General features: G+C 43.5%; 1 protein-coding gene across 14 annotated transcripts in view; it reads left to right on the forward strand.

The window, feature by feature from the left end:
* The window catches only part of KIAA1217 (KIAA1217 ortholog), a 291,604-nt gene that overhangs the window by 190,702 nt on the left and 88,610 nt on the right, over positions 1-12,292 (forward strand). For all 14 annotated transcript variants that reach the window (XM_032349632.1, XM_032349622.1, XM_032349624.1 and 11 more), the window contains 2 exons: positions 6,853-7,051; positions 11,106-11,199. In XM_032349632.1, coding sequence (XP_032205523.1) covers positions 6,853-7,051; positions 11,106-11,199 — 293 coding nt within the window. The remainder of the gene's footprint in view (positions 1-6,852; positions 7,052-11,105; positions 11,200-12,292) is intronic.

The raw sequence follows: 12,292 nt of genomic DNA on the forward strand, positions 1-12,292 counted from the left end.
AAATTCATTTTCCCGACCCTTGTCAGCATTGTTTATTGTATTATAAAAACCTCTGCCAGTTTTATAAGCATAAAAAGCTATCTTAATATTTTAATATTTATGCTTTTCTTATTGAGTTGAAGAGTGAGTTTCCTACTAGAAAATACTATAAGAGCTCTTAATATTTTTAAGGTGTTAGCCATTCACAGTAGTTGTAATGCAAATATTGATCTGCATAATCTTAAATTGGATTTGGGGAAACTGAGGAATTTAGGTCATTTGGAATTGTCACCATCATCTGCCTGTGGAAAATGCCATTTAGGGGAGATTGTAGAAGGCATGCCAGAAGGCAAGCATACTTGTTTTTTGTTTTTTGTTTTTCTTTTCAGCGTAACAGTATTCATTATTTTTGCACCACACCCAGTGCTCCATGCAATCTGTGCCCTCTATAATACCCACCACCTGGTTCCCCCAACCCCCCACCCCCCACCCCTTCAAAACCCTCAGATTGTTTTTCAGAGTCCATAGTCTCTCATGGTTCACCTCCCCCTCCAATTTACCCCAACTCCCTTCTCCTCTCTAACACCCCTTGTCCTCCATGCTATTTGTTATGCTCAACAAATAAGTGAAACCATATGATAATTGGCTCTCTCTGCTTGATTTATTTCACTCAGCATAATCTCTTCCAATCCTGTCCATGTCACTACAAAAGTTGGGTATTCATCCTTTCTGATGGAGACATAATACTCCATAGTGTATATGGACCACATCTTCCTTATCCATTCGTCCGTTGAAGGACATCTTGGTTCTTTCCACAGTTTGGTGACTGTGACCATTGCTGCTATAAACATTGGGGTACAGATGGCCCTTCTTTTCACTACATCTGTATCTTCAGGGTAAATACCCAGTAGTGCAATTGCAGGGTCATAGGGAAGCTCTCTATTTTTAATTTCTTGAGGAATCTCCACACTGTTTTCCAAAATGGCTGCACCAAGGCAAGCATACTTGTTAACTTGGCCACATCACATGGAGAATTGAATTCTTTTCAGCTAAAAGATATGTGAGCATCTACTTTGTGCCTAACATTCTACTATACTCCCATCTAATGAATACAGCTAATCATACTGTGGAATTAAAAACTATGCTTACAGTTTCAGTAAAACACAATGTGAGCACTTGTGTTAGAAAAATTCATTCCTCAATTCTTAGTGGCAAAGTGATAGAGGAGTGGTGGGGGAAAATCGCCCAGAGAAGGTCCTGTGCATGCCAAGGAAACTGGCGGGGAGATCACCGAAGGCAATGACATGGCATGCAGCAGAAATGTGCCTGACAAGTTCACAGGACAACAGGATTTCTGGAACTCTAGTGCCATGGGAATATGGCACGGTTTGGGATCATAAGGCAGGAATAGGAGATAGGTCCGTATTAGTCCATCCAGGCTGCTATAACAAATTACCACAGACTATCTTTTTTTTTTTTTTTTAAGATTAATTTATTTACTTATTTTTGGAAGAGAGAGTGAGAGCTCTCATGCCCCAGTGCATGTGGGTGGGGGGAGGGGCAGAGGGAGAGAGAAGCCAACTCCCCACTGAACTTGAGGAGCCCAACCTGGGGCTGGATCTCAGGAACCTGAGACGGTGACCTGAGCCAAAATCAAGAGCCAGACACTTAACTGACTGAGCCACCCAGGCGCCCCACCCTAGACTGAGTATCTTAAAACCATTTGTTTCTCACCATTCCAAAGGCTGGAAAGGTCAAGACGGCGGCACCAGCAAATCCGGCGTCTGGGGAGGGCCTCCTTCATGGTCTACAGGTGACAGTCTCCACTTTGTATCCCCACACAGCGAGAGCAGAGAGAGAAAACCAACTCACTTCTTAGAAGGGCACTAATCCCACCAGGGTGCTCCGTCCTCCTGACTGAATTAGCTCCCAGAGGCCCCACTCCCAAAACCAACGGGGGATTAAGATTTCCACAGAAGAAGGCAAGGTGGGGACTGGGACAGACACACAGACATTCAGTCCAAGCCAGGTGACCGTGTGAAAATCCTTGCGTACCAATCAAGGTAACTGAGAGGATGTCCCACGTTCCGGAACTGATTCTGAGGATGTGTTGCACCAACGTGACCTGCCAAGTGTACTTTTTTTGGTAAAAAATGACTGAGAGTTCTTGGTGAAAAATCCACATTGTCTCTGCAGGGCCATTGAGGTGGAAGAATTCTTGAATATTCTGGCTTCTCAGAGAGGCTCCAGGTATCCCAAGGTTCATATGAACGCTCTCTTGCTTCTGGAGCTCTGTACCTCCCCCTCTCCCCCCGCTCCCCTCAGCATGCGGATTGTTTCTAACCATGTGTCCACATTGAAGCTGACTTAAAGACAAGAATCTTTTCTCCGAGCTGACCCCCTGTCACGCTCAGCGTCTTCAAGCAGAGGGTCAGGCAAAAAGTGTGAGGGCAGCTAAGAGGGTCCAGAAAGGGAGGTCGAAGGAGATGGGTATCACTCAGGGTGGGATTTCAGAGGCCACAGGCTTCAAGGAAGACACCCTCAGGTCTGTGGATGGACAGAAATGGGATATATGAGCGCGTTAACCATTTAGGAGCTTTTACTTTAGGCAAATGACTTGAACCTTCTGAGCTTTGTTTTCCCCTCTCTGTGAAATGGGGCCATAATACCGACCTGAGGAGAGAAGCTGTGCTGATTAAGTGAAGCCTGTGCGTCCCGTTTCTGACGCATAGCAGACGTCCTATAAATGCATTTCCCTGTCTGCTTCCCTTCTTCATAAAAAGGGAGTTTCTGATCCAAAGGCCTTCAGACTTCCCCTGTATTCTGGAGGAAGCCGCCACCCTTTGAGCTAGGAAAGGATGCCAGAGTGTACTGAATCTGATCACGGTGCCAGTAAACCGCCATCATACATTAAGAGATTTCCTTCTGAGTTCAAGCATTTCTGAATACCTCTCCTGAATTGAGAAAGCAGACTGAATCAAGTACAAAAAGACTGTTCTCCTCTGTTTGTAAAGGCATCTTTCCCATCTTCTCCGGATTTTCACGATCTATAACTGGACTTGTGTACCCAGCTGGCGGCAGCACCAGCCAGACCCTGAGGTAACCGTAATTTGGGCCCTTTTTTTTTTTTTTTTTTCACTCAGAGCCTACAAATTCTATTTCAAGCACACACATGTACAGAATGCAGATGTAGGAATGAAAACCAGGCCCTTCGGGTAAATGAGGCTGTGCTGTTTGACTGTAGTGAGGCTGTAAGTGGCCCATTGGCAGGGGACCTCGCCCAAGCATGGTTGGGGCCCAGACCTCAAGAGTGGTTTTGGCCTTTAGCTGTGGCATCACGGATCATGTGGGACAGTCACCACATCTCCCGTTTGGGGTGAAAAATTGCAAGATCTGTGATCAGACAGACTTGAAAGGATTTTTTGGGATTCTGTGGAATGTGTAACAGCATGGATATCTTGAAAAAGTAGTTCCCTGAAGAAGCTGAGTATCAGAATTTCCTCTGTTTATGATTAGTGCAAAAGGACTACTCCAGTCAAGGAAACAGCCACTTCAGAAAATACTTCTAATGTGTATTCAGATTGGGAACAGGTCACGAGGCTGTTTCATGTAGCAAAAACTCTTGTAGCTTAGATAGACCCCCAAATGAACACTCCTTTTGGCCGACTGGTAAATCATTCATTCCACAAACATTTATTGAGAGAACCTGCTGTGTAACAGGTAGTATCTGTGGGTACTAAGGGTACTGAGGTGAACAACAACAACAAAAACATTAAAAAAAAAAATCCTTGACCTCGTGAAACTTACAGTCTAGAGGAAGGAGGTGATGATAAATGATAGTAACAGTTAAAATATGAATTATAGCATATGGGGAAAATGCTGAGGAATAGAAATGAAACGAGGGTATGAAGTATTTGGAAGAATGGGTGCTGAAATTTTGACAGAGGTGGTGAGGGAAGGCCTCACTGAGAAGCAGACTTTTCAGAAATATCTGAACGATGATCTGGATGGATAGAGATCTCGATCAAAAATATTGCCCTCTGGATGTTCGGAGCTATTTCTCTGTTAGTCTTCTGGTTTCTGGGTTGCTGTTGAGAAAACTCATGCCTTTCTGACTGTTGCTCCTTTGTTTGTGACTTTTCTCTCCAACGCTCTGGGAGCTTGTGGGACTTCCTGTTCTCCCCTCTGCCATCTGGAATGTCTCAGTGACCACCCTGATTGTGTCGTGTATTTCAGAACCTTTTTCAGTCTCCGATCTCAGACTCTTCAGTGTGGGGGGAAATTTTTTTTTTTTTTTGGTTTTTTTTTTTTTTTTATATTTCCAGCATAACAGTATTCATTATTTTTGCACCACACCCCGTGCTCCATGCAATCCGTGCCATCTATAATACCCACCACCTGGTACCCCAACCTCCCACCCCCCGTCCCTTCAAAACCCTCAGATTGTTTTTCAGAGTCCATAGTCTCTCATGGTTCACCTCCCTTTCCAATTTCCCCCAACTCCCTTCTCCACTCTAAGTCTGGGGGGAAATTTTTTATAATGCTTTTTGTAAGTCTTCTGTTTTTCCTGATCTCTTTGACCCAGATTCCCATTAGTAATACTTGGATGCTCGGACATCATTTTCTGTTTTTCTTATTATTTTTCACTCTCTCCTGTCCCTTCATCTTTTTGCTCCACTTTCTGAGATTTCATCGACTTTTCTTCCTCCCTGAATTTTTTTTTTTTAATTAAGTAAACTCCACACCCAACCCCAAGATCAAGTCCCATATTCTACCAATGGAGCCAGCCAGGCATCCCTCTTCCTTCCTGAAGTTTTAATTCCTGCTCTCATTATTCCCAGAGTTCACTCTTGCTCTCCAAATGTTCCCCTTTTCTTGGCCTCTCTCCTCATTTCTGAGTTTCTGTTTTCTGTTTATTTGGTGTCTCGTGTTAGTGGCTTGTATGAAACGTCTGTTAATTCTGGGTAGCCTGCAAATGTGTGAGTGAGACGTGGTCATACTGACTGGAAGCTTTCATATATGGGTTGGGCCAGTTCATAATGAGGATCAAACAGAACGTGAGCATCACCCTCAAAAATCTATTGATCTTTTCTCACAGGCGAGTCAGCTTTCCTAGAGGGGTTCCTCCAGTTTCTTAACTGAAGGTCACCCCTTTGCAAACATTCTGTGAGAAGGCACCTCACCCACCCTCCCCATGCCTAGTGAGCCAGAATCCAGTCTGTTTGGTTCTACCTCTTTGGTCTTCTGTGGATGTGGGATGTCAGTTGGCTGAGTGGGATAGAAAGCAAGCTTCGGCGAAGTTTGCAGCACCATTAGAAAGAAAAGAAAATTCAGTCAGGCCTAATGCTTTCCACTCAGTCTGCCTTCCTCCCCTCAGAAGAATCTGGTCCCTTGCTTCTGGAGCTTCCCTAGCCCTACGTGTTTTATCTGGAGTTCTCCCCTTGAAGACTCAGGTGTCGGAGTTCTCCCCTTGAAGACTCAGGTGTCGGCCTTTTCTTGTCTGGTACTCTTTCCTCTCTGATTCCCTTAATTCTTTGATCTATGCTTTTTTAATCTTCATTGTCACTTTAATGGAATTTCAGGAGGAGATAGAGACAAATTTATTACATAAATTGCCTTACTGTAACCAGAAGTCATATTCTGTGCTTTTTCTCAGTCTCCTGCCAAAGCTTACTCTAGTGATAGTAGTCTGTCCTCAGTAGATCCTCACAAGAAGTGGAGTCAGATTAAATGTCAGAATCTTTGATACCCTGTTTCAGTAACGCATTTTTGAATAACAATTCACTACGTAAACATAGTGAATTAAATCAACAGTTACTTACTTGCTTTATTCTGTAATTTGGGCAGGGCTTGGGAGGAGGCATCCCATTTAGGTTCCATGTGTTGGCAGCTGCGGCAGGTCACCTGGAGCTGGGGGTTCTCCTCCCAAGGTGGGTCACCCCCACGACTGGCCAATGGTGTATAGAATGGATGCTTAGTGGGGGCCTTCAGTCAGGACTTTTGTTATTCTTCATGTGGCCTCCCCCCGTGGCTCAGTTGGACTCACAGAAGCTTGGTTCTTTGAGGGAGCATCCAAGATCACACATCAAGAGGACAAGGTCTCTTATGCAAGCACTCACCAAGCCTCCATTTTGCATCTTACTTGCTAAGGTCTCATTGGTCAGAACAAGTTACATGGCCACGCCCAGAGTCCACGTGGGAAGTTAACTACACTCCCCAGGAGGATGGGTACTGGGAGGTGTGGTTCATTGGAAGCCATATACCCCCAGGAACTCTAAGATTCTATGATCCTATGCTTCTGTTTTTCTTTATGTAACTGACTTGTTCATTTTCTTTCTGAAACACTAGGATGCCAGATTCTTTTCCTTTGATAGCTGCAATTTGTATAAACATTCAATAAACATGTATTAGAGTCACAGAAACATTGTAGCTTTTCCGCTTCAAATGAATGGACTAGAAAGACTTAAGCTATATTACAGCCTATCCATCGCTATAATGATTGTGTTGTTAGTTAATGAAAAACCCAGTCAAAATCGCCAGACGGGGTCAAATTCTTAAATATACCTTTCAAGGGAATAAAGTATTGTCTTTTGCTTTAGGCTACCAGAGGTTAGCTTCTTGTCCTTTTGGTTTTAAAATAGTTGAAAATTAGCCTCTTTAACACCTGCCTGGATTCCAGAGAATAAAAGTGAGCGTTCATGTGATAACCAGAAGTGCGTTCCTTGGGACTTCCAAACAAACATCTCTTGTTACATGCTTTCCAGGCTTGTCCTGACCATTGGTGCCTGGGATAAGACAGAAAAGGGTAAGCTTTTGCTGCACGTAGCGTGAGTCTTGATCTGGGGCTGATAACTGTGTTCATTTTGCGTGCAGGGGTTCTCTATCTCCAGTACGGAGATGAAACCAAGCAGCTCAGGATGCCGAATGAAATCACAAGCGCAGACACAATCCGTGCTCTCTTCGTAAGTGCCTTTCCACAGCAGCTCACCATGAAAATGCTAGAATCGCCCAGTGTCGCCATTTACATCAAAGATGAAAGCAGAAATGTCTATTATGAACTAAATGATGTAAGGTAGGTAGTTACATTTTGTGTGTGTAAGGGGGGGGTGGGTCCCACCATACTCCATTTAGCATTGCTACAGTGTATACTGGTCCTGATTGGGTAGGCTTATCTCACCCAGGTACGAATTCACCATCTGTTTTTCTATAATCCATTTATAAAGTTTACTTGGTTTACAAAGATGAGGACAGATTCTCCCACATAGATCTTTGCCTATGACCTCTGAGAAGAATATAAGAAGTAACCAATCCACTGTTTAAGAGCTGGGGGAGCTGAGGCCCAGAAGGTAGTGGGGAGACTTGATGGACCTCATTAGGACATGCTTGTGACTGGAACTTTCCCTGCTCCTTCTCAAGTGCTTTTTCCCTCACAGAGACTGTGAACATGTTGGGTAGTGATTCCACTGGGCCATTATTTACACCCAACAGGTTAGAGTAGAGGCAGGGAACCCTGTGCTGTTGTCCATAAAGAAAGAGACTGAGAAGCATTCTCCGTCTCCATGGTTTTCTTAAGTAGCTGCCCTCACCAAAAAAATCTCACTTTCCAGGTGGCTTTTTCTGGGCCCTCTAGGAGAATGTACCCTCAAATGAGGCTAAGAGGACTCATGCTACGGCAGAGGGCACAGAAGTAAAAGCATCTGGGTTCACCATGATGGTGGTGTGTCTAGAGCAGAAGGGACCCATCCGATCTCTCCCAGCCAAACAGCCTGACACACCAGACTTGAATTAGCACAAACAAGAAGGAGTCGCCTAGTATAGCTCCTAGACATTTTAGAACTTAAAAAGTTATTGAGTGACTAATTGAGCCCTTTCATTTTATGGGACCAGAAACTCAGATGCATAAAAGTTAAGGGACTTACTCAAGATCACACAGCCAGCCTCTTCATTTCCAGGTGCAGCCCCAGACCTGACTGTCCACATCCTTTGTGAAGAGTTTTTTTTTTTTTTTTTTTTATTCCCTCAGAATGTTCCCTGCCCAACTGATCTAGTCCACGACTTGGATTTTTGGGTCCCTTCTCCATGGGGAGAGCAGGATGCCCTGTTTCTTCATTATGGCATTAATAGAAAGCACTTTTTTTTCTTTAAGATTTTATTTATTTATTTGGCAGAGAGAGAGATCAGAAGTAGGCAGATGGGCAGGCAGAGAGAGAGGAGGAAGCAGGTTCCCTGCTGAGCAGAGAGCCCGATGCGGGGCTCTATCCCAGGACCCTGAGATCATGACCTGAGCCAAAGGCAGCAGCTTAACCCACTGAGCCAGCCAGGTGACCCCCGTAACCACTTTTTAACAGTGTGCCTCTAGTGCATAACACATGTGAATTGATAAATACCTAACAGTGATCACAAATGACATTTTGGTGTGTGCCAAGGTGTATGAGTAATTTAGGGCTTTGGCATAGGCCCTAAGGTATAGGGGCTACATCTGTTGTAGCACCTTGCTACCTTGAAAAGGCATGTTTAAATATTCATGGGATCGGAAAATTCATGTCTGTTTTTTGAAATAAATTATTAATCAGCCTGTCACTTTAAAAAAAATTGAATTTACAGAGCACAAACTTAAACACAGAGTCATCACGTTGTATCTAAAGAGTATATTTGTGGTTATACAGTCCCAGATAGTGTTTTCACACAGGCATCTTGTTTTACGGCTATTTTCTTGACTTTCCATGTTTTGTAGTTAGAGGACTGGAGAGAAGTGGTCGTAATGAATCTGTATGAAACAACATCGAGCCATTTTTGGTTTTGGAGCTCAAGCCTGATGAGGTGATTAGGAACAATCAGATCCTACTGTCTTGCGGCCCATGCAAGCATTTTTATTTTATTTTATTTTTTCACACAAGCGTTTTTAAATTTGCAAAAAGTCATGATTTTCCAGAGCCTTTCCCAAACCTCAAAGCATCACTGCTAGGGCTACCTTTATTCATTCTTCCGGAGTGTCGCAAAGAAGTTACGAAAAGAGAATTGGGAGGGAGGACAAAGGGGAAAATTTGGTCCCCCTCAACTTTCAAACCGAGATGATCCTCCTTGATGCGAAGCCTGTTGATAAAACAGATGAAAATGGTGCTTGAAAGAAGACAAGATCCTTTCTTTCAACAATAATAGTTTTCAGTTAATAGGTTAACATTTGTGAAAGTCGTTTTTTAAAACCTAATTTTAAAATGTTTAGTGGGAAAGTCATTGATTTATAAGATTGTCTGTAACTTTCCTTTTCAGTATTTTGATTTACTGATAAAAATGGATCTAAAACTATTTAAGTGGTTAAGGTGTTTTTATTTGATAGTGGATATAATGTTCATGATAGGTGATCCTGTGTATGTCTTTTTCCAAAGAATTCTTCTCTGTCTTTGCTTATATGCATAAAATGCCTCAATTGTATTTTGATTGGTAGAATAAAATCTCCCCAACATTATATAGATTCTCTCTGTCCCCTCCAAAACTCTACCATGTAGACTGTCACTGAAGACAATGGCTTTAATCTTCTGAGCCCAAGACAAATTTCCTTTCATATCCAGTGTTTTTGAAATGAGTGTGTATTGGTTAAACATTTAACTATTTCGTTACTGGGTTGGGTTCTTTATTTTTTCCTTAGGGAAATGCTATGGAGTGTTCAGGTTGAAATTCCGTGTTGTAAATGTTGCCATGGTGAATGCAATCTGGGCCTTTACTGTTGGTTCATCTCGGATGAGCATGTTTCTAAATTAATCATAAACCAACCTCATGTATTTTAAATACCTTTAGAATCCCACTACGTTTTTTTCATGGCTCAAGGAAGGTTTTCAGTTTCTTCCTATTGTCACTCGTGACTCCCCACCCCACCCCCAAAGCCACAGCGGGGATTCACTGAAGGAACCCCCCCCTCCACGTCCTCACCTTCTGTGAGCTCTTGCCTTCATAGTAACCTCGCCCCTTTGAGATAACAAGGTTCTGCATGCTCCCCCTTACGCCGCCTCGTAACGAGCTCCTTGAAGTCTGGAACAGCCCTGCAAGCTTGGGCTAGTCATTGCTTCAAAGCAATTACTGACAGATATTTAAAGGAGGAAAGCAAGACCAATCCAAGAATCCTCCACTCCATTTAAAACAAAACATAACCCAGTAATCCCAGAGATTGCGATCAACCCCCAGAACGTGCGGCTGCTGCACCTGGAGGAAAGGAATGCATCTTTCTGCACACGCGTTCCTGAGCTCAGCGCGCCGGGCTCAGGAGGACGCAGTGTAGACGGGGCTAAATGCGCCTTGGGTGGCCCTTCTGCTGGCAAAAGCTGAATTTGGAGGGAGAAGGACTTCGTAGACATTCCTATGCTCTTAAATAATTTTAAGGTAGGCTCTGAGCAAGATGTGGGACTTCGGTCCTTGGCCGGGGCGTGACTGACTTCCGGGCTCTAAGTGCTGGGCTCCGGAGGAGAAAGAGACAAGCAGAAGACTCGATCTGCTGCTCTTCCTTCCAAAGACTCTGCCCGTCCTCTCAGTCCTCTTGTACGTAGACGAGTTATTTTTAATAGCCACTGTGGAAGGAAAAAAAGGCATTGTAAAGATACTGGTTTTGATCTTGGTGGCACTTTTTTTTTTTTTTCCTGGACTGCAAATAACATTTTCTGTTCCTTGCGGAAAGTGTTTGAAGGAAAAACCATTTTCCTTTGTGTGCGTTCGCGAGATAAGCAGAAAACCAGGCATTTGGGCAAAGTAAACGATTAAGTATTTAAATATTAACCAAATCTCTTTGAACGTAGTGTGAGTATTGGAGCTTTATTGTCCCTGAAAGTGTTAGCTTTCCTTGCTCCAATCTTGAAAGAAAGTCCACGCTAACTGATACTTGTGGGTGGAGAACCGCAGGGAGAGAGGAATACTTTCCTGGGGAACAAAAACGGGAAAGAGAAGCTGGAGTCCCTTTTCTCCTTTTGCTTATTGATTTTTGCCTATTGTATGGTGAAGGAACTTTTTGTCCGGTTGACTGTAGACAGCCTTTGGATTGCCTGTTCGTGTCTTCTGCCTGATTCTGCAGGGCAGGCAAAAGAAATGGCCAAAGTGAGGCTCCTTTCATCTGCCGTAGTCATTGATGTTTTTGATTCCAGGAACATTCAGGACAGATCGCTCCTCAAAGTGTACAACAAGGACCCCGCACATGCATTCAACCACATACCGAAAACTGTGAATGGAGACATGAGGGTAAGTGTTCCCGTTCTAGTTTTAATTTTATTCGATAGGTCAGGCCATCCCTTTCTCTGGTATGGTCTCCTGATGAAGCCACACCCCACTGCCGGGTTTCAAGGCTTCTCACCTCTCATCTTGTCTGATGACTCATGATTTGTGCCTTGGTAAAGAATTCAATTTTGTGGACATCTGGGGCAGGGGGACCGAAATAGGGCCTGGCACATCCTCATTTATCTCTGAGCATGGACTTGAGTTGTGTCCTCCCTCCAAGGGGATCCTAAAAGTCTTTGCCTAAAAGCATCTTTGGTCCGTACACATTAACTTGCTTAGAGGAACTCTTGTTATTTTTTTTCTAATTAAAACTAACTTACAAACAACACCACCAGCAAATCCATGTCCAGTTCCATGTAGAATCTCTTAATAGCCTTATATCAGCTATTCCAAGCAAGCCCTAGTATTCTAATTAAATTATTCACCTTCTGATTCATGACTGTTTGCAGCTGTACTGTATTAAATATCATCAGACCTTCTCTGAATCCCATCGAAGGCATAGTCCAAAAAACTGCATGATGTGGGAGCTGACACTCTCTAGATATAGATGATCTCCGAAGATTATATCCAGACATTGAAAGCACCCAGGGGTGTTTTGAAGAGAAGAGAACAGGGAAACAGAAAAGACAGATTTTAAAAATCATATTAAGGCAGGTTCGCTAAAAAAGGGACTGAGTTTCTAACAATAGTGCTGTGTTCCCCTCCAGCTGTACCTCCTCCCCACCACACACACAAATTTAGAATATGCTGCACCATTTTATACCATCCTTTCTGAGGACTAGCACCCCACTGGGTGCTGGAGTTTAACTAGGAAGAAAGTAAATGAATAGGTCTTCTTGCCAGAGAATCCCTGACATTGCCTATCCTAGCATTGTGGTTGCAATCCTGATGTGGGCTCATCTCTGCATCCTGGATAGAATGTATCAGTTTGTTATTGCTGCTGTAACAAGTTAATACACGTTTCCTGGCTTAAAATGGCACAGATTTACTATCGTTCAGTTCTGGTGGTCAGAAGTCCCACATGGTCTCAGTGGGCTGTCTGCTCAAGGGGTCAGTG

The sequence above is a fragment of the Mustela erminea genome, chromosome 6 (genome assembly GCF_009829155.1).
Source record: "Mustela erminea isolate mMusErm1 chromosome 6, mMusErm1.Pri, whole genome shotgun sequence".
Lineage (NCBI taxonomy): Eukaryota > Metazoa > Chordata > Mammalia > Carnivora > Mustelidae > Mustela > Mustela erminea.